Genomic DNA, 22817 nt, shown 5'->3' with positions numbered 1-22817 from the left:
CATTTCACGTTTTCATAGCACTGGAGAAAGCATTGCCAGTTTGAAGTGTTTTCCCAGGCTGTGAAAAATCTCTTTTCATAATTTATAGCCCTGAGGTAAAACTTTTCTTGGTGTATTCTCACGTTTTATTAAATAAGACATGTCTGTTTTTTATCTCCATACCTGGAGAACACAGGAATATGATCAACATACACATCTTGGGATACCTTGCCACTTTACTGATAGATGTATTTCAGTGACTTTTTCAGGCTGATGCTTTTTGGCCTTGTTAAGATGGTATGTTTTAACGATGGCTACAAGACAGGTTTCTCCGAACAGCGAGCCGATTATAGCAGCGGCTTTCCTCAGACCCTTTTCTGGGGAAGGCTGCTGTACTGTGTGCAGGCTTTGTTCTGCTGCGGACGGTGGCGAAGACAAAAGGTTGTGTGTAACCAAGGACTGAAAGAAATGGGTCAGGAATAAGGAGAAGATTGATTACTTTCCAGTAACCATTTGTGCCTGGGTAGTTTCCCAGTATTTTCCTGTCAGTCTCTTGCATCTGAGGGGGGTCTCAGACCATATTTCAAACCTAAGGCCAATTGCAGATACGCAGTGATTTTAGAGAAGAGAGACAACTATAACTAAAATTGGATCTGGAGCTGCAAATAACTCTTGGAGCCTAAAAGGTGATGAGAACAAAAATCATATGCTTAGCCCTGCTGTGGAATTTGCCTAAAGAATACAGAATAAGCCAAGATTGAAGAAGTAACACTGAAATGCTTGGGCGCAATTTTATATTGAGTCTTCAGGCAGCAATTCTTGTTCAAATTATTATGAAAAAGAAAAAGTTAAATTATGTCTAGGATATTTGCCCAGAAAGATAGCGTTACACCCATAATATCTTTTGCCTGTTTGGACAGCATGGTATGTGTAGAAGAACCTGTTTTGTGATCAGAAGCAACTTTTTAAGAGGCATAGAAAGCACTGCCAACTGCCAGGCTATCCGTGGTACCGTGTTACGGCTAGCAGAGGAGAGCAGGGTTGCGGTAAGGCTCTCGACAGTCCTAAAAATATGTCATTAGGGATGTGCGCTGAATGCCGACCAGCATTAACAGAACTTCAGGCGTGGAAACTGCACACAGCATTGCTCGCATACACGCACAGTTACTTGGATATCAGCAGAAATGCAAGAGTAGATGCAATGTTTGTCTTGCCATCGTTGACAAGAGCTGAATCATCTGAAATTTCTGGGTGACATTCATAGCTTGCTAAAGGAGGCGCAGTTCAGCTCCCCGACTGTAGGATGCCTGTGCTGGAGCGGGGTCTTTTTTATTTTTGAGGGAAATCTTGTGGCAGAGACGAAGTTAAAACATTTGTGAAAACTGACTTTTGGTTTGGGGGAGCTTCACCTTTCAATCTGCGTTATTGCTCTAAGTGCCGAGGTATTTGAAAACATTTTCCAAAATAACTTCTGAACTCTCTGTATTAACTGTGTGTTAATGTGTCATCTCTGTAGAAGTATAAAAGGACTCGGGAGGGTGGGGGTAAAGCAAAGAAAAAAAAGTTGATATAGTTCAAATCTACAGGATGGAGAGTTCAACTAAAGGCAAATCCAGAGGCATCTGTAGTTATGTGATTTTCTGCAGGTGTATGATTTTTCTCCAGGATTAGAAAATGAAGCAACAGCTTCAACTGGTAAGTATACACAAGTTGTTTCAGATTTGGGAAAGCTGTAGTCCCAACTCATGTTGCCTTTATGGCAATAATATGACAATGATTATAACTTAAGACTTTAAGAGCTGGAATCGAATTGTTGTCACGGTAAGCTGTTGCAGGATAATCTTGATTACCCCCTTGCTGGAATATTTAGACATATATATGTCCAAATAAAAGAAATGTCCTTTGAAGGATTTCAGATTGTCATGAAACATGAGAATTTCATTTATGAATTTTCATCAATGGAGTTTGAATAGTGGTTTGATCTGAAATTGGTAAGTAACCAAGACTCTGTAAGAGCTTAGTTATAGATAAGTTCTGATGCGAGCTGTTTATTTTATGACATTAAATCTTCACTGCTTAAACTGAAGAGATGTCATAAATGTAACAGGTCATGGTATTTACAAAGTTCAAAACTCAAATGTTTTATTTTGGCATGACTTGAGTATTATTTTTACTGTTAACGTGGATCCAGATATGCCTACTCAGTTCCTCAGATAAAACAGAAGTTTTCTTCATAGGCTGCACTCAAGGAAACGATATCCTTACATAATGAAAAGGGGAGGTATTGGCTGTGTGATGGGACTGATGGTGATGTATAAATATCCGAGTGCAGATAGTCACGTGTTTCTTCTTTTGTCCATCCAAACTGCAGCCTCTTTGGGAGACACTTGATCTTCTCTCATCGTGCCCCGAGGAGACCTTTCAAAAGTGGGCGTTTTAAATACATGACATTTTAAACAATAGCTAAATAGCAGCATTCTGTTTCAGTGCTTAATTATGGCTGAACGTACCCTTTCAGCAAAGGTGTTACTGCAGCATTTCGGGTTTCACTTAATCCGGTGGTGCTTAGGATCCAACGTGATAACATTCACTGTTTAGTGCCCTGCAGGAGTGTCGGGTTATTTTTGCTGCACCGGCAGCTGTTTGATGAGGCTCAATCTGAGTGACCCAGGGGCTTATTTTCTGTAAGGAATCACACAATTGGCGTTTTGGTTTTGTGTATGAAATATCCCATCCCGCTGACTGGAGACCACGGGATCCATAAGCAGGACAGGTGGATGTGGGCTTCTTGTTTCAGTTGCAGCCCATGCCACCCCCTGCTTGGAAGCCACCCCCCAGCCCTTCGTGCCAGGATATATTCCCGGTGGCAAAGCAACCCTTGGCTGAGGGTCTGTTGCTCTCATTAGAGCAGACACTTGAGCGGCGAGAGCGACATCAGGAAAGAAGTCTGGGCTGTGGTAGAGGGAACCATGGAGTTACTGTAATTATATGGTTTGTCTGAGAAATACCTTAGGAAAGCATCTGTAGAGGGAAATCACAAAGTCTGGTTGGCGTAATAAGCAAGGAGTGTAGATTACTTTATTTCCATGAAGCTATTTTGAGATCCAAAGAGATGTACAGCTAACGGAGTAATTGGCAATACAGTAATGAAATAAGTACCAGGGTTCACGCAGAACTCAAATATTCTTACAGGACACACAGAGGGAAACCTTTAAAGCAAAAAAATGCTTAAAGCAAATCAGATAGGCAGATCAGTAAAGCAAAACAGATATTCATGGCCGTATAAAACCTTTTGGAGCAAATGTGAAGCTGCTCATTGCTTTTCAGTGAAAGCAGGATTACATTGCTCATTCTGCCATTTGCTCAGACATCGCATGCCTACAGAAAGCCTACGTGGATAACTTCAAATGTGAATTGAATAAACTTTGCGAGCTGTTGGAGCTACTCACTTGACATGGCAACGTGAGCAGGTCCCTGAAGTCCCTACGTTTTGTAGCACTGAGAAGCACTGCCATTTTAAAACTGAAACTCACACAGTGAGAAAGACAGGGAGATGAAATAAGAACCATTTATCTTTAAAGTATCCCTGTCTTTTACTATTTATTCAAATGCTTTCAAAGTCTGGAAACAAGAAAATTTCAATCATTAATGTTTTCTTGCTCTTTTTCCCCTCCTTTCTTTTTTTTCACCCATAATTTGATCACTTCCTACATTTACTCTCTCATTTCCAAAAATTTATTTCTGATCACTTTCTGGTCAGCTCTTATTTTCAGCTCAAGTGAGATGATTCCTAGCGTATGTATTTTTTTGCCCCCGCCCGTGTAAATTTGGGCTCCATTTTAACCACTCTCTGTAGTGTCTCACCCTTTACTTCTAAGCAGTGTATTTCTGAGTAGCCAGGCAGAGCTATTTCAGTGTAGGAGCCCAAGCAATTTTAACAGCTGCAGATTCTTGAGCGTAATGGATGTCTTTGGCTAGAAAAAACAGCCCTTGAATGATATGTCCCTTGCATTGGAGAGTCAGTCAGTGGAAGAAAGAGGATCTGATAGTTTTCTTTAGGGCAATGGAGACTTCACAATTAGATGTAGCCAACTGTGGTCCCATTACAGGGAATGCTGGAATTGGGTGTCTTGGCGTTTTCTGGTTTTATTGCATACAGTGCAGCAGCCAGCTCACATAGCTTTTCAGAGTCCTGCTTTGACTGGGGGGTTGGACCAGGTGGCCTCAACTTCCCTTCCAACCTAAATTATTTTTGATTCTGTAACTTTTTTTTTTGCTGAGTTGGGTGTAGAAGCATGTTTGAACGTTGATTGCTCATAGCAGGTATGATAAACTAAAACCATAGCACTTTGTAATTAAGGTAGTTCAAGATTTGTTCCAGAGATGGAGGATGCGACGATGATGATTAGAGGAGCTCTTGGTTGACACAGTTGATACGTTGTTATGAGGGAGGGTCCACTTCTTTCTGCACGGCATAAACAGAGATCTGCTGCTCCCTTCTTTTTCTTCACCCCTCAGCAGGACCCGCTGCTTTTGCATCTGCAGCAGCACAGAACCGAGCACAAGAGAGAGAACCTCTGTGAAGGACTGAGCTCTGGTTTCTCGGTTCTCAGTGCAGGTAGCCAGTTGAAAGTCGTCTTGTGACTTACACAGACCCGGACTTTGTCCGAGACGTTGTAATCCCATGTTCTTTGTGTTGCGCGTTCATGGGCTAACATGAGAGTAGGTTCTCTGAACTAGGACCTGTGAGCATGCTGCACAGCAGCGTAACCAGTGTCGCTGTTAATTTGGTTTGCAGCAGGGTTGGATCAGGGGTCAGGAATCCTCTTGATACACTGAGAACAGCGTTTTGCACAGCTGAGTTCCGCACCCCTTGTGTAGATGTTGTAAATTTGGGGACTGTGTAAGAAGCTGTTTGGGGGACACAACTGCAGCAGTGGAGCCTTGGTATGAGGGGTAGGGGGTAAATATCTCAAGTAATTGAAGAACTCGGGAAATCTGAATTCTTCTGGTTCATTGATGGAAAAATTAATTCCTTTACAGTTTCTCCTTTCCAGTGACTGCACCCTGTAGACACACTGCAGCTCATTTGAGGATGTGCTTATTCTTTTTCATGTGTTAGGCTTGCTGTATTTTTGTATGGCTATAGAGCAGAACACCAATTATTTGTAAATGTGTTTTACACAAACAGGAATTTACCACTATCAAAACTTGTAAGGTTAGTAATAAAGAAAAACTAACTTTTGGTGAGATTGACTCCCATCACTACCAAAACAAGAAAAAGAAGCTAGTAATTAATTCAAGTTGAAGAAAAAAGTCATTGGAGAGTGAGTGAATGAGTAGAACAGCAGATGCTCTCCAGAACTGGTCTAGGAAGCTGTTATTTCATTTAAAAAGCAGTCTGTTTCAACTGTCTCTTAAGAATCAAGACTGATGCTTTTTGGGAAACTTGGTCATCTGTTTCCACAGAACTAAACAATGAAAATTAAGCTTTGAATCGGATGGATTTTCAAACAGACACAGTGGGGGGAAAAAAGAGGTTGCGAATCCTGCCATCCACTCACAACTTCCACTGATGTTGAAGAAAGTTGTCCTATTTAGAGTGCTTGAGCAGCATGGCCCAGTCTCCATTTAAATGCAGCAAAGTAGCCAGTAGTGGCTATTGCAAGCTCTGGTGCTGCTTTTTGTTTGCAGTACCTTTGTATTGAGGTACCTACATCCTTCATTTGCCAAGGAGGTAGGTCCCTTAGTATTTTGAAGTTGCCTGGAGATGCTTAGAACTCATTTAGGCATCAGAATACCTTTGAAAAGCTGACATCTGCCTATAAATATTTATTGAGAAAACCAGATAAAATCACCATGGCTTTGTTATCATAAGCAAATTAACTAGATTGTGTTACCAGCTCGGAGATCCCTAGACCGTCTCCGTACCGGCTGGCTTCAGTCAAGTGGGGCATGGTAGCTCAGGCATCATACATTGCTGTCTTTTTTTGTTAATAACAACTGCAGTACAAAATTATCTGAGCTTGATTCCCTGAGGTAAAACTCGGAAAGCAGTAACATTATCCATATTTGTTCTTTAACATGTCTCCCTTGTTCCACACTAGGACAACTAGTGGAGAGTTGACTCCAGCAAAATATGCTACTTTTAAACCTAGAATCCCAGCTTCTGGGGACTAGAAAACAGCACAACACCTAAATACTAGTTATGTTTGTGTTTAGTGCATGTGATTCGCATGTGTTTTGTACATATATAATTTTTTTTTAATGGTGTCCCAAATTTTGCAAGCTATCATTGTGGAAGGGGGATGTCTTGGGATTATGTTTCGGGAAAGAATCACTGCAGGGCTGTGAAAATGTCTGTTTCTGATGAAAGACAGGGCTTGATAAAGTAGGGTAGTTGATCAGTTGTCAGTAATTTTATTATGCGTTATGGGAGACATTTATCCAAGAGTTAATAAGAGACATTCCAAGGTATATGATATGCTGAAGACCAGACAGAAGACTTGTGATATCCTCCTGAGCATCTCTTCCTCTCTTAATGGTGTTCTGGTAGTGCCCACAGGAGAGTAGTGTTCTCTTCACTGGTATTTGAAACCAGTCCAGGCTCAGAGTGGCTTATGCTCCAAGAAGATAAATTATGGGGGAAAGCTGAAAAGATTATTAAAAAAGCCTTACTCAGTCAAAACATGTTGTTCAAAATTTAACCTCCAAACCTGGACAGTATTAGTGAGCTAACTATTTTAGGCACCATAGCACAGTAGGGTTTTGGTGAGAGTGTCATTCCTTAGCTAGAAATATAATACAAGTCTTTTAAAGAATTTCTGGTCTGACTAACAAAATGAGATACATTTTCATCACAGAGGGACACAAGGTGAAAAGTTCAGGTCTGGATCCGCTTTGGGTTTGGTCTATTTATATGGATAAATGTGATAAAATGCAGCTGCAAGCTTCAGATTCATGTTTTTCTAATGTTTAGGAGAACTCGGAGTCAGTTGGGTTTTGCACCTTCTGCAGTTTCCAAGCGTCTGCTGCCAGGGAAGGAGCGGTGCCACTGAACAACAGAGCTCAACTTCTCATGCTGGACTTGTGTGGGAATCGTGCTGTTTCAAAAGTAGATTGAAATCCTAGATCATACACCATCGGAGCTAAAGCATCTTGACAACTCCCCCTGCACCCCCCCGCCTTGCTACTCTAAAATTATTTTCAAGTCTGAAATCTGCTGAGTAATAAAGCAAGATGCCATTCAGGTCTCTGGTCTGTGTCTGAATAGCAAGAAAATCGCTGGCTGTGCAGCTAAGTCAAGTTCCAAGTGGAACAAAAATTTGTGAAGTGATTCGGCTCTGCTAACCAGCTATTTGAAAACCCAGGTGTAAGCAGTGCATAGCAGCAGATCACATACCTCTCAGGCTGGAGATTGACATTTTACATAATTGTGTAGGATGCGTCAGATTTCCCTCTGCTCCCTTTGAATTAAAACTAATCTGTTCTGAATGCAACAAATGTTTGTGGCATCCTGCATCCATTAAGAAATCTATTTATGTTTGACTTGTGCTTATAAATATATCATAAACCAACTTCAAGTAGCCTGCTCCAAAGGCATATCTGATTTTCTATTAAGTATGAAAATACTGTTCTGCCCATTTTAAATATGAGAAACCAAGCAAAAAATAGCTAAGCAAAGATTCTGCTGGACTGATACTCAATCTTTGCACACAAATGGTATTTTTGACTTCGGGGCTTCATTCACAATTAACAAGTGCTGAGGAATTCATTAGGTCAAGGCATAGCCTGCTTGCAGGAGTAGGATTGTGTTGGAGTTGTCCAAGTGCAAACCAGTTCTTCAGCTCCAAGATCACTTTCTTTTGTTATTATTTCTGGTTTGGGAGAAAGGACTGTGAAGATACTTATGCTGTAAATGTAAGAGCTGGGGAGGCGGTAGTTGATACATCTGCATGCACACATCCATCTTTTTTTGTTTCTCCTTATGTATCTCCTACTTCTCTCACCTGAAAGCTTAAGCAGGTGCTTACCTTGACAGGATTAGTTTGCAGCTGGCAGAAGCTATCAGGTGGGATAACTCAATGGGAAGGTCCCAATGAGGCTTAACAAGCACTTTAGTGTGAAATCAAAACTTACCCGGAGTGTATTGGCATGCCTGGGAGTTGTCTCGGCTGCGGTTGCTGTCTTTTGTTGAGTGTTGTTTTGTCATGTGAAGCACAAGCTGCACCAGAATAGAGAAAATGTTCCTGACTGTAAATCCTCTGTTTTCCTATCTTTCCTGCACAAAAAAGTGCAGTCTAGAGAGTTGTGGTTAAATTTAGTATCAGTAACGTGATGTTTGCTACTTCGTATGACACAGGCAAAAAAGTGCGCTTATCAACTGAAACACAACCTTGAGTTTGTGTAGTCCCAATAGTTGCTTTGCGTGAAGTTAAGAGAAGGGGGTGCTGGAGGAGATAAAGCTTGAGTTGACCCTAAGACCATTCGCAAATATCCTTAAGAAAAGTTCAGATCTTCTGGAGAAGTCTGCTAAGAAAAGGCTATTGCTATACATACTTATTTGCAAAGTTGGCCCTTTTTTTTTTTTTTTTTTTTTTGGCCTATTTGGGCTGGGGAGGCCTGGGAAAGAAGGTGGACAGACCCATCCTGCATGTTACCCCTATGCAGAAGTGGCAGAGCTGCTGCTACCCTTGCCAGGGGAATTTGGTCCCACCAGGTCTCCAGTGTGCTGCCCAGCCTCCCAGAGCCCTGCCACCATCTGGGTCCTGAAAGCCCTGAGCCATGGTGGTGGCTGAGCAGGAACTGTCCTGTTTGTCTCTGGTGTTAGAGCTTGGATCCTGAGGCAGGTGGGAAGGAGACCCAGCAGGCTGGGCATGCTGCAATGCAGCAAATGGACTGGGACGTCCAGTTTGTTACCTAGTGTTTGATGAAAAACACATGCTTTTTTTGTAACACCTCAGGTCTCATTTGTAGCAAAGATAAGGGATTTTATCTGATAATTTTATCTACTTTTATCATTCCTCGGTGAATGTATGGCGATAGGCCATGCTGAGCATGAAATCAGCCTTGTAAAGACAACAGCTTGTTCCCATTGTGACAGTAAATGAACGCTGAAAATGGGCTTGTCTAGTTACAATGGCCGAATCCCAGCACCCCCCAAAGTTACACTCATATAATAATAAGAAATTTCACATTTCTGCCTAGCATAGGAAATGAGCATGTGATTGGAAGGCAGGACCACAGAACTTGTTTTATCCCTGCTACACCTTCCTCTGCACCTGAGTCGCTGGCATCTGCATTGCAGTAATAGCAGATGTTTCTAAAATGTGTTTTCTTCTAAGATATCTCCTCAAGATTTTATTGTACCAATGCCAAATCCCAGCAGCATCACGTACCAAGTTGTCTTTGTAAATTACCTCAACAGAAAAATTTGACGTGTTATACCCATCTTGATCTGATAGTCAAAATCTGTGCTTCCGTCAGCATAGGATATTCGGATTGTGCGATGCATGGATATATAATACAAATTTATTGTGGATGTCTTGATCCCAACTAATGAGTAATTCCGTTCCATTTAATGCACTGCTGTTTGTGTGAGTTAGTAATTTAAAGCCGTACTTGCAATTTCAGGGAAATGCTTAGTCTGTAAATTATGCCCATAAATTTTCCAAGTGGCTTAGCAATTGTATTAGCACTAACAGGCCTTAGTAGTAATAGCAATTATGGAGCTGACAGGAGATAGGGGCGCCCCAGCACTGGGTTCAGCTCAGATGAAAGAAAAGCTCATGGTCAGGGGGTGGAGGGGTTTGGTGTCAGATGGAAGGCAGTCAGTGAATCAGACCAATAAGCTAATCTATGCTGAACTGGAGGAAAAAAAAAAATTAAAAAAAAAAAAACCAAAAACAACTAGATGGCAGAAAGCAATTCACAGATTGAGCTTCCCCAGCCAGGGCCAGGTATCAGTGATTTGAACAAATCAATGAGTCTTTTTGAAGAGGTTTGCTTCTTCTTCCAGAAGCCCTTTTCTACGTTTTATAAAAGAAGGAAAACTGCCTAGGGCGTCAGTTGTGTTGAATGACAGAACTGTTTGCACTGTTTCCACAAATATACAAAAGAGAAGACAAATTCTGCTTTCTAAAATATATCACAGACAGAGTGAAGGTTTTATCATAGATCCTGCAATTAAGCGCTAGGAAAACTTCATTTTTGTTTCTTGACAAGATATGCAACCAGCTGCACAGTTTTCAGTTGGGAGAACGAGGATCCTGAAGGAAACCGGTGTTTTAGAGAACCGTTTCTATGATCACCAGATGGGGAAGGAGTCTACATTTTCATATTTGTGCATATCTAATCCCACCACTGTCAATGGGATTTAAAATGCCTACTAATCAACGTGATACATATGGTCGACATCACGGATTGACTAATGCAATGTAATGCAGTAGCCACTGTATACAGAGAAGCCTCCCATGTGGCTGTAAACATCTGCTTTTGTTATCAGTGGCTCTAGAGCCGTCATAGTTGGCAAAGGGGAAAAACGAAACAAAGGGAGGTTTGCAAAAGAGACTGAGCTTTCATCTGTGTGGGGGCCCCTGAAGTGAAATGCCTTGTTGGGAGCAAACGGAGCTATGTGTGTCCTCTCTCTATAGGTATCAAGTAGCTCCCTCTGCCCCCATCAAGTGGTTATTCTTAGTCAAAGGGTCCCAGCTTCTACACACAAATCGCTCTGATGAGAAGGTGGCGAACAGCAAGTTTTTGTGCATGCATGTGTGAGAGAGAAGAGAGATTTATAATATGAAGATATCCTGATTTGGTCTAAATGAATGTTCCTGCCCACTCTAATGAAGTTACTTGTTGCTGGTGGTACAGATCCTCTAACCCAACAACCATAGCTTGGGCGGTTGAGAGCACTGGTGGGTACGTATGGTGTGGGCTTATCAAGCTCCCAGCTCCAAGGGAGAGGCTCCTTGCGTTGTCTGGCACGTTGCAGCACAGCCTGGAGTACTATCTTTTCCAAAGGGGGTGTAGGGTATTGACTTCACCATCACTTGGGTGTATGCCTTTGTAGTCCTTGCTTCTCGTCTCAGATCTGCAGTGTCTGTGTCCAAAAGGTGAACCAGCTCACCTCTGAGATACTGATGAAATGCCATTTTCAAGTGCAGTGCGTGGCCTGTGATGACTTGGTGGCCTTTCCAAAACAGTGGGTGAAATTTTTGTCATCTTTCATTTGCAAAGCAGATCCTTCAGAGGCGAGGTGGCTCTGTCCAGCTGTGTTGTGTTGCCCCGTGGGATCCTAGGAGGGAGGGACAGAAATGAGCGCGCATTGATTTACTTACTGATAGCCTTTTTGCTGGGGCAGGCGTAGAAAGATAATGCTGCTGTGTGCGAACACACCTGCTGGCTTCGGCAGATGAAATGGTATGACAAGAGAAGATAGGCTCTGGCAAGTTACAGCTCCCGGTACCTGAGAACCTGTCAAATGTTTTAAACTAATGCTGCAATCAGAACATTCACTTGTCATAAACTCTGTTTGCAAACTCAGGCACAGGCACTGAGAATTGTGGCAACGATTTTCCCCCGTAATCTTCATCTGTTTCACTTCTGTTTATAAAATTAGGCTTTCTGTTATTTTGATAATACACCCTGACAAGAGTTGTGTGGGTGGGATATTTTAGTATGTTTGCTGCTTCTCATTGCTTAAACAGCAAAATCACCCTGAATCCATTGCAATGGAGTATACAGATGGAACGTGTGATCTAACTTTAGCCACCTCATGGACATTTTTATTTTCTAATGGGATGGTCCTTGTTACTCCAACTAGTTTGTAAAAGCATGGGATTCTTACTTGAATACAGACATGTAATTAGAAGTGACTCTCTTTTTGAGTGTTTTGCCCCATTAGTAGCTCAAGTACCTGTTCCCATTTTATATGGTATTGCTCAGATACTGTAATGCAGTCAGAAAGCTGTTAAAGAATAATTTCCATGTAAATGGTTACAGCTGGAATTGGATGCAACATTCTTAAGTATCTTTTTTTTTTTCTTTTTAACTGCATCATTACTTTTCTCCCCTGCTTTCCCTGAACACATGTGCATTCACGTCCTCTTCCTCATCTTCATTTCTGTTGGATGTAATTCTTTCTGGGTAAATCCTCTCTCTTGTGAACTTTTTTTGATATATAGGCTCTTTGTTTTAAGACAGCTGTAGTGTCAGGCCCACCCACACTGTGCTGTCCCCATTGCTTTGAAGCCAATATTTCAAACATAAAATAGCTGTCAAGTCTTTCGGTTCCGCTTGCTGGGGATGGCATGAAAACAAAAGTTTTTATGTTCTGGGCTTTCATCTAAGTGAGCCAAATGAGTAGAAGATTCAAGGACTTCAACCAAGGGCTTGTCATGAAAGCTATTTTTGACTTGGAAGTTAGATTAAGAGAGGAAAGTGCAACTGTGTGTGCACGTACCATATCTCTGTAGCTTTACTAAATTCACATTAGCTTTTTGGTGGGGTTTTTTGTGCTTCTTTTGTAGATAAAAAAAAAATAATAATTTTTGCCTTGACATAATCTCTTCAGATTTGGACAGAACTTTGTCTGTGGATTCTGCAGGCTTGATGTATAGGAAAAGGGAGAGCGGTTCGCCTGCAGACAGTGCCAACTGGTGTATGTCAGTTTGTGCTGCTGGACCAGCGCTGCGCTACCCCACCAGAGTCGTATGGAAATGCTGTCATGTGAAATCATTCCTATGCCAAAATACTCACACAAATGTTTTCGCAGTCTTTTGCTTTGCCCTTTAGAAAGCAGTATGAGAGAAGACAAAAACGCGACCAGGAGATGCACAAGCATGTTCATCTAGCGGAAGAAGTTTTTGGTGGGTAGGTAGTGCAGTGATGCTCTGCAGGCTGTAGCCTGGGAAACAACTTCCATCTACCTGCAAAAGATTTCTGAGGATTTTCATAGGCCAGCATCTCAAAAGGAAAAGGAAATACTCCTTGCAGTGTACTGATTTACTGTAGCTTAATGCTGAGGAAGTAACTGCCAGGGAAAATTGAAGCCAGATACTAGACAGCTAGCGTTCCCGCCTGATTTAACCTGCCTCCAACAGCACACGTAGCATAGCTGGAGTGCTCCAGCTTCAGGAATGTTGATTTCTTTAGGCAAATTCTGATGTAATGACAGAAAAATGGTGCTTGATTTTAACGGCATAATAAAGTCTCATTTGTTTTCATAGTCTGTAGAAAGAGCACGTTTACCATGTTCAGGCTCATCTATGAATCCAGGGCTCAGGGAGTAATTGAATCTGAAGTTAAGGTCCTGGGTCGCTTCTCACAGGAACTTTGTGTTTTGTTTTGTTTTGTTTTTTTTATTTTATTCCCATTACTGTTTTCTAGCTTCAGAGATTTTCGAAGTGAGCTGATTTTCTGATCACATATAACTAGCCAACATGTTTATCCAGGGTATTTTAATTACAATCTGTAAAGCGTAATCTGTCTGTTGTCATATCCGTTCATGCTGGGAAGAAGGCCAGCATGCCAAAGTAAAAGCAGTTGCAGTGGGTATTGCTTAACATCTTTCAGGGCATGTAATTTTTCAGTGAAATGTCTCTTTTGTTATTCAAGTATCTGATAAATTACCAGCCACGTTATTGGTAGAGGAAAACAACAGTGTATTTTGATCAAAAGCGTGACTAAAATGAAGACACCAGAAAGATGTGAATGGCGTAATATACTTTGATTTTTTTGTGTGTGTGATTGGATGTGTGTGTATGTTAAGCATTCCCCAAAAATTTCTTGTAAATTCATCTTATATTATTGCTTGGTATTGATGATGAGCTTGATAAAACAGCACAAATCTGGGTAGTTCCTGCCTATCCATAGCATTTGATGTCCTGAGGACTTCTGTAAGGTCTGTTACACCCTTGAAAGAAACGGGATGTATGGAAGTACTTGAAAATCTGACGGTCTTCGGCAGTGTATGTACTGTATGTAATCCAGTCCTACAGCAGGTGAAAGATCAATATAAAAAGATACTGCTGGGCTCTGGGAAGTGACCTTGTACAAGTGTCATCCATAATTATGCTTGTCTTTCCTTAATTTCTGGGTTTGATCTGCTCTGCTGTCACTGTATTGGGGTTTAGTTCTGGTTTTGCTTTGTTGCCTGTCTTGTCATGAGCAAGCTTTCCTAAGGGTTGAAGAAGCACCCCAGAAACTGAAAGTACGAATTATTAGTAGCAATAAATTAGGTAGTAAACAGTTTTCTGGATAGCACCTCATAGTGATAGTCCTTTTCTCTCTGAATTCCTGTCTAGGTCAGTAGCAAGTCAGATATGATTCTCACTGGAAGAAATGTGTGTTTTGGAATTAAGATAATACATATGAAATTCAGTGTTTCAGTAGTGTTCTGCTTTTTTACTTCTTTTTCATGTGGTCGTTACTGCAAGCTGTGCCAGCAGAAAGGATGAAGTGCTGCACGGTTCGCTTCTGGGCTCCTCTCCTTCCTGTGCTCCATCAGCACAGTCTGTCGTGCAGTGTCTGCAGGAGAGAAAGTGGATCGCAGAAGCTAGCGACGGGTTTTTGCAGCAAGCCTTGTGTTACATCTCCACCCCGTCAAGGCCGGTGTTGGTGCCCTGAGGCAAGGCTGGCAGAGCGGGGTTTGCAGTGCCCACGTGCAAGAGCACACTCCCAGACCCGTGCATCCCGGCAGCCAGGTCTTTTGCTCTGGATTGTTGCCAGTCGAATGTGCCAGGGCTACCTGGGCCTCAGCTGGTGGGTGTCACTGGGTGGCTTGAAACAGTGCCGTATGGGAAAACAAGTTAGTCTGGAAAACACGGGTGCTGTCATGGCCAGACAGCAGCAGGCAGTGCTGGAAGAGGGCTCCTGTCAGTTGTCCCTTCGGCACCAGCAGGCCTCTCCCGGACGAGAGCAAAGTGTTTGCGCAGCAGTGCTGATGCTTTGGGGCAGGACCAAGCCCCTGGCAGTCCAGCAGAGTTGTGGGGAGGCTGGGGGAGCGTTGTCCTCTTTGCTGCAAGCTGCGACCTGGGACGTTGAGCAGTAAGGGTAGCTCAGGGCTGATGCTCAAAGCAGTGTGCTGGGTCAGGGCAGAGCTGCCTGCGCGCAAGCTCCTTTTTTACTCGCATGGCTCTAGTAGCTGCTTGTCCGTCCCTTCCTACCTTGGGAGAGCAAGGGAGAGCAGATCCCCGCAGCTCCCCACAGGCAGCAGGACATGAGGGGCTTTGCAGGCAGAGGTGGGGAGAGGGCAAGCGCCTCGCACAAGGTTATATGCTCTTTGAAATGTCTGCCTCTGTTCAAGTGACGTCAATATGCCTGTTTATGGCTAACGTTCACGCTTTGCAAACGGGCTGAGAAAGCAAGTGACTTTTACAGGCCTCCATCTATCTGAACTGTGGGGGGTTGTTCTGACCAAAGGTAAAAGTGCTTCACCCGGTGGAACATGCCTTGCTTGTAAGAGAGACCTGCCAACTCCCCTCTCAGTTGTTATTTCTCAGCGGATATTCCTGAAAAAAATGCCTGGATGTTGTTATGTCACAGGAAAAAGACACTTTTCTCCATTTGTTTTATTTAATTTGATTAGCTATTGTCACTGTTAATTAAACTATGAAATACTCCAAGAGGGAGACTAGCTGACCTTCCAAGGCATGCACAAGGAAGTGGAAGGAAAAATAACTGTCCTCTATCGACTCACGGTCTCCGAAAGAATGGAGAAGATGTAAATAACGCAGATGTGCTTTATAAAGACAGCAGTCAGAGTAAGCCAAAGTTGCCTCCCGTATTTTTCTTTAATTGTGTTATAGGAAATGGTTTTGAATTGTTTTATTTCCTAATAGTCACATCCTTATTAGCCTTGTGTTTTTCCTTCCCATACCACTCCTGTGGGCTGTGTTGTACGTGGGAATTTCTGTCACAAGTTTTTAGGCTTCATAGTCTAGAAAAGCAGTTTATAATTTACAGAATCGTTAGTCTGTGTTCTTGCCTGCTCATCTATGTGCACATGCTGAAGCATCCCTTGTTTTATTGTTGATGTGGACAATGTTAGAGAGGATTATGCAGACTTTTTAACTGGGTATTTATGATTTTATTGGTCTTCATAAATTAAATGTCCTCTTTATTTTAGGAAGGACATTCCAAAAGGCCAGAATGAAAGGACTGAGGGGAAAACTCCATTGTTCCCTTCAGATGCAAATTCTTTTCTCCTTCTTTCTCCTCTGACTCTGTGGGGTGAGTGACATAGCGCAGCTTGCCTGAAGTTTGAGCCCTCTGTTGCAGGGATCCCTGTGACGTTACCTTTGTAATTAAATGTGTGGATTTCTTTTTTTTTCTTTTTGCCATTCTCAGAAACTGATGAAATCATAGCAGATTGTTCTCACTTGAACCCTGTTTTTGTTTTGGAGGAAAGACTGCTACGAAATTTTTTTTTCTTTCTCCATAACTGTATACATTTTCAGTAAAAGCCATCATCTGTGTGCATTCAGAGATTATTCATATTTGTTTTGTTTCCCTGTTTTATTGGTTTGATTCCTAAATGTTATCAGTGAGTTAGAGCTGAGCTCCTTTAATTCAAATGGCATAATGCCCAATCCTCTGAGATTAGCTGGCAAGCAATTCTGGGCATGATGCCACCTGGCATTTCTCAGATAGGAGCTGCTAATAAAACACCGGAAAAAAATAAGATTGTTCCAGACATGCAAACCCCTGAAGTTGCAGGGAGCAAGGAGTGACAGAGATTTCACAAACACACCCAATATTCTGTAGCACAACTCGGAAACTGCTCAGGAAATACCATCCTAATACCTCTGCAGAAAAATGATATTGAAGTAAAGGTACTTTGTGTAGTAAAGATAAGGGCTGGCGACCGGAAGATCACGTGCTGTACGGAAAGAGTTAAGGGTCGACCCTCCCTTGTCTCCGCCCCTTATAACATGACACACCTACTGCTGGGGGTATAAAGCCCGTGTTGGCTGGAGATCTGGTGGGATAACCTTGATGTGTAGTGTTTGCTACACAGTGGTGACCCCGACGTGATCAGGCAACAGCGATGGAGCTCGCGGAACTCATAAAGGTACTAAAGTCGGTAACGACAAGGGTGCTCAAGCGGGGGTTTGCGGCAAGGCGGCGCCGACCTGCTGCACGTGGTGTGCTGATGGGGCAGGAATCTCCTGGGAACGAAAAGCCAACAAGTTTAGTTTCGGAGGGGACCCAGGCTGGCTGGGAAGGAGTGGCCTGTGGGACACAGACGGAACCGTTGTTACTGGGGGCTGAGCCAACGGAGGAAGGGGAGGTGCAGGGAGACTATGGCGCAGCGGGAACAAAGGAGTCGGGAAAGGTGTTCCCGATACAAGTGGGGAGTTTAGAGCGGCCGCCCACGGAACCTTCGGCACCTCCTGCACCGGCGGATCCGCCACTTCCTCAATACCCCTGGGGCGAGTTGCAACAATGTGTGGAAAGGGAGCTGACTGATAGGTTGCTGGATTGGGTCCCGGGGGCTGATGTGGGATCCCAGCGGTATCGTGAACTACGTGAAGGAAGATGGCGGGAAGGAGAAAAAGAAGGCAAAACACCTGAGGACGCCCCATTGTATCCCAGTGATCGACGAGTGCTGGACACACAGAGAGCGGAGCGCAGGACATCGAGGGGGGGTGGTAGGGCTCCCCCGGCACTGTCAGTGATACCTGAGCCACCAGAGGGAACCCCTATCCCTAGGGCAATGGGAAATCAAACTGGTATTCCCTCACAGTGGAGGGAGCCTGTACACGATTACCCCATGAGCTCTGATAGCAGTGAGGGCGAAGGGGGTGACGAGGGATCCTCGATTGTTGCTCATCCCGCCCCGCTTCCGAGACGGACTAACGAGGTTTCAAGGGAACTCGAGGCATTGATCAGCCGATTGAGAGGGGTGGTGGCAAATGCGGAAAGTCTTATGCCAGGGGGAATGCCGAAAGAGAGGGCAAACGGGACAGATTGGCAGATGATTGCAAAAAATTGTGTCTTGGAAGGAGTGCGATTCCAGGCCCCTCCGATTCAAGCATTTCCTATCCGAGCAGCCCCAGGTGGAGGATATGAGTGGCAACCGTTAGATGCAAAGTTGGTGAAAGAATTGGTCACAACGGTGAAAAGTCATGGATTAAATTCCCCAGAGACCCAAGTCCTATTAGACTGTGTTTTTGCAACGCCGCTTGCACCTTTTGATATCATTCAGTTGATGCGGGCCGTATTGACCCCCTCGATGATGGTATTGTTTAGGGGGAGGAGTGGAGGAATCGGTGCACCCAAGTTGTTATTGAGGCGCAACAGGCCAACCATCCCATGGCAGGAGTGACTTTAGAGCAGCTGATGGGTGAAGGGCAGTTCGCAACTCCTCAGGCACAGGCTCAGCGAATGCGGGGGCGAGATTTTGCTGCATCTTCGAAAGCTGCCCAGGAAGCAATACGCATCATCGCAGCCCTTGATAAAAGGGAGCCTCCATGGGTCCAAATACGGCAATCGTTAAGTGAGCCCTTCACAAAGTTTTTAGACCGGCTGCAAGCGGCGCTCCAGGTTGCTCGACTTCCTGAGCAGGCTAAGGAGGCAATATTGCTTGACTGTGCACGTACGCAAGCAAACCCACAAACTGCAGTGTTGCTAAGACAGTTACCCATAGGGACCACGCTTTCACAGATGATTCGTTATGTGCTGGAACAGGAACAGGCGCAAAGTATGCAACCGGTAGTGGCCGCAGTCCATGCGGCCTGCCGCGGCGCACGACTTATGTGCCATAGGTGTGGGGGGCAAGGACACATGGCGCGACAATGCCCTTCAAAAATAAACACCCCCGGAACAGGGGAAGGAAAGAGAGACCTACGATGCTGGCGCTGTGGGCGACTAGGCCACAGAGCTCGACAGTGCAAATCGGGGAGTCAGCAAAGGAGACCGGGCTGGGGAAACGAGAAGAGGGGATGGCTGAGGGCCGTGCCATCCCCACCTGCCCCAGTGATCAGCTCAGCAGGCCCGACGACAGCAGCGCAATGTATGGCACAGGGAGTCTCTCCTTCCCCGGGACCAGCACAGTCGCCTGCGGTCCCAATGATGCAATATCCAACTCAGCTGCCTTGGGGAGATGGGAGCGCGCAATAGAGGAGGCTGGGGATAGAGCCTCGCCGTATGTGGCACTCACCCTAAACATGACCACACGACCAGAAGTAGATATTATAGTTACCCCATGGCTCCCAGCGTTGGGGGGAACACCACGCCTCGTGTTAAGAGCCCTTTTAGATACAGGAGCGGATGTTACAGTAATCCCATCGCATCTATGGCCAGATGATTGGCCACTCAAACCGAGAGGTTCGCTGCAAGGCGTGGGAGGCATGCAGACCTCGCATCAAAGCAGGAACCCAATGCAAATTATGTTGAAGGATCCGGAATCTGGACAAGCTAGGGTAGCATGGTGTAACCCTGTCATTGCTGAGTTACCCATTGTCATCTTGGGACGATGTTGCTTGCAGAAGATGAATATAGTGCTGCGTACAAATTTATCATAATGGCCACTGCCTGTGTCCGCCCATTAAAACTCACCTGGTTGACAGATAAACCAGTGTGGGTAGAGCAGTGGCCATTGACAGAGGAAAAGAGGGCGGCTGTTCGACAATTGGTACAACGAGAACTTGACGCAGGACACATCGAACCCTCTACAAGTCCCTGGAACACCCCCATTTTCGTGATAAAGAAAAAATCGGGAGCGTGGCGACTGCTACATGATCTACGCGCAGTTAATGCATGTATACAAGACATGGGTCCGCTACAAGCGGGCCTCCCTTCTCCGGCCATGATTCCACCTGACTATCAAATAGTGGTTATAGATATTAGAGATTGCTTTTTTAGTGTTCCCTTGCATGAAGAAGATAGAGTACGCTTTGCCTTTACTGTTCCTGAGCCTAACAATCAACACCCGTGCGCCAGATATCAATGGAAGGTGTTACCCCAGGGCATGAAAAACTCACCAGTCTTGTGTCAAATTGCTGTAGCTGCTGCGATACGCCCTATTCGAGAAAATTTCCCTACGGTCATCATTTTCCATTACATGGATGACGTGTTATTGGCGTCCAACCAAGAGGAGTTACTGGAAAAGGCACGCGTGCAGCTGATAGTCAGTTTGGAGCGACATGGGTTACACATTGAGCCTCGGAAAACACAGGTAGGGCGTGCAGTAAAGTATTTAGGTACTCAACTGAGGCCACGAAGCGTGACAGCACAATCATTTGAAATTCGGACTACAGTGACAACACTCCATGAGGCACAAAAATTAATTGGACAACTATTGTGGCTTAGAAACTTTATTCCAATATCTGAGGCAGAAATGACTACCTTATATCAACTCCTGAAAGGAGGAGATTCCCCCCTAGCTCCAAGGACTCTTTCAAGAAACCATCAGGAGATTCTTAGGACAATTATGGAGCGAGCCCAGCATTGGGGTCTCGCTCGATTTACACCTGAACAACCAGTCACTGCCCTGATTTACATGACCGATACCGCTGGCCATGGTTTACTAATTCAAAATAATGGTGCAAAAGGCTGGCCTTTTGCTTGGTTGTATCAAGGCAAACCAAAGACGGCTTTAATTTCTTGGCCAACATTATTATCTCAGCTTATTCTCCGCTGTCGGAGGCAAACTCAACACTTAACAGGGAAGGACCCGGAGGTCATCGCATTGCCCTGTTCTTTGGCACAGTGGGAGTTGGTACTTCCACAAGTGGGGCTCCTGCAAGCGGCGATAGCTGAATTTACGGGTCGTATTGAAGGTCTAAGACCACACCCCTGTGGGGAGATAATCCAGGTACTCCATTTTTTGCCAGCTAGTGCCATAGTTGAACAACCCACCGGAGGCCGCACGGTTTTTACCGACGCGTCATCGATTACTGGGAAAGCTGTCGTTACATGGCAGGAGGATGGTCAGTGGACCCACATTAGTTATCAAGATCAAGGGCAATCCGTGCAGTATCTTGAGGCCAAGGCGGTATGGATGGCTCTCACTCAATGGCCCGAAGAGGCCTTGGATCTAATCACAGACTCTTGCTATGTATATAAGTTACTGAAGAAGTGCCGATGGGCACTTGGGGCAACGTCAGAGATTGCCGGAATGTTGCTCACCGCACTGCAAATGAGAACCGCTCCTGTCTGTCCTATCCATGTTAATAGTCATAGTTCCATACCGAGTTTTCTTTCTGCTGGGAATGAAATAGCGGACAGCTTAGCAAAGAGCGTACTGGCGGTTGAAGAAACTTCTAACCTAAGGCGAGCTTTCCGCCTGCATGAGCTCCTCCACTGTGGAGCTCGCGGTTTAGCTAGGCTCGCTGGCATTACGTTGCAAGATGCTCGCTCTGTGATTGCTGCTTGTCCTGTGTGTTCCAAAGGTCCCCTCTGGGAGGCAGGGGTAAACCCTCGAGGGTTGCAGCCCAACCAAATATGGCAGTCTGATGTTACGATTTATGAACCCTTTAATCCACGTAAGTATCTGCATGTCACAGTTGATACCTGCAGTGGAGTTATTTTAGCCACTATGCATGCTAAACAAAATGCTCTCTCAGTTATTTTACATTGGCAGGACTGTATGGCGCAACTTGGCATCCCACAAAAAATTAAAACAGATAATGGAGCGGCATATGTCAGCAAGAAGACAAAGGACTTTTGCGCGCGCTGGGATATTCAGTTGAGTCATGGCATTCCCTATAACAGTACGGGCCAAAGCATTGTAGAACGCGCGCACCGCATATTAAAAGAGTTACTCGACCGACTTAGGGAGGGGGAAAAGATAAGCCCAGGAACAGGGGTTCCCCCTCCCCTTGACCCTCCCTTATTTCGGGCACAGCGTCTGTTGACGACGGCACTAATTACCTTAAATCATACCATTCGAGGGAACACCTATAAAACCCAGACTGCAACTCCAGGCACATTTCCGGCTCGATGAGAACGAAGGGCCTTACCCTTTGGTTCAAGTACGGGACCTGCAAACCCGTGAATGGGGGGCCCTTATTCCCTCCGTTGCTTGGGACGTGGGTATGCGTGTGTGCAAACCGAGAAAGGGACGCTAGAATGGGTACCCAGTCGAAATATTCGACCGTATAGACATTAATCAATCTATTGAGTCTTATCTTGACAGGTTACCATTTCCCTATGCATCCTGATGGTGTGGGGGAGTAATGAGGGAGCCGCGACGAACTACTGGCTGGACTGGGCAAAATCTATGAACGTAACGGATGCGTGTCTGTATAAGTCTTACCATATATCGATTATTTTACACGCAGCTTCCCCAGCAAGATCCAGAACTACTGGAGCTAAGGGAGGGGGAAATGTAGTAAAGATAAGGGCTGGCGACCGGAAGATCACGTGCTGTACGGAAAGAGTTAAGGGTCGACCCTCCCTTGTCTCCGCCCCTTATAACATGACACACCTACTGCTGGGGGTATAAAGCCCGGGTCGGCTGGAGATCTAGGGGGATAACCTTGATGTGTAGTGTTTGCTACAACTTTGAGTACAAATTAGTTTTTCCTTTCTTAAATTTGTGGCTGAAATGCACGTTTCTCATTTTTTCGGCACTTTGGCTCCGGGTTGGGCTCTCTGGGATTTCTGTAGCGGAGCTTGGGTTCCGTGAGCTCTCGGCCTTTTAGGACCTGAAGTTTGTTCCCTTCCGATTTGCCCCACCATGGTGCAGCCCCACAGCTTCCCACAGGACCGTCTTAGGGCTGAAGATGGTGTTCTTCCTGGGTCCTTAGCTATAATTGACCTAGGTAAACTTCACTGGGATCCTGTCTTGGATCTAAAGGAAGTTTGTTGGCTGCAAGAGACTTAGAATG

General features: G+C 44.6%; 1 protein-coding gene across 19 annotated transcripts in view; it reads left to right on the top strand.

Annotated features, from left to right (window-relative positions):
* FHOD3 (formin homology 2 domain containing 3) overlaps positions 1-22817 on the top strand; it is a 407898-nt gene that overhangs the window by 150168 nt on the left and 234913 nt on the right. For 4 of the 19 annotated variants that reach the window (XM_087759774.1, XM_087759751.1, XM_087759744.1 and 1 more), the window contains exon 1: positions 20228-21470. The exons of 9 other annotated variants lie outside the window; for them this stretch is intronic. In XM_087759774.1, coding sequence (XP_087615900.1) covers positions 20324-21470 — 1147 coding nt within the window. In that variant the 5' untranslated portion in view covers positions 20228-20323. Of the gene's footprint in view, positions 1-16986; positions 17054-20226; positions 21471-22817 lie in introns of those variants that run through there. 6 more of the 19 variants (XM_087759802.1, XM_087759794.1, XM_087759839.1 and 3 more) reach the window with 5 other exon arrangements.

Source organism: Nipponia nippon, unplaced genomic scaffold, assembly GCF_047370975.1.
Source record: "Nipponia nippon isolate SJK-2023a ecotype South Korea unplaced genomic scaffold, ASM4737097v1 scaffold_1, whole genome shotgun sequence".
NCBI classification, from domain to species: domain Eukaryota; kingdom Metazoa; phylum Chordata; class Aves; order Pelecaniformes; family Threskiornithidae; genus Nipponia; species Nipponia nippon.
The sequence above is the reverse complement of the archived record's forward strand: the minus strand, read 5'-3'. Positions and strand labels throughout refer to the sequence as shown.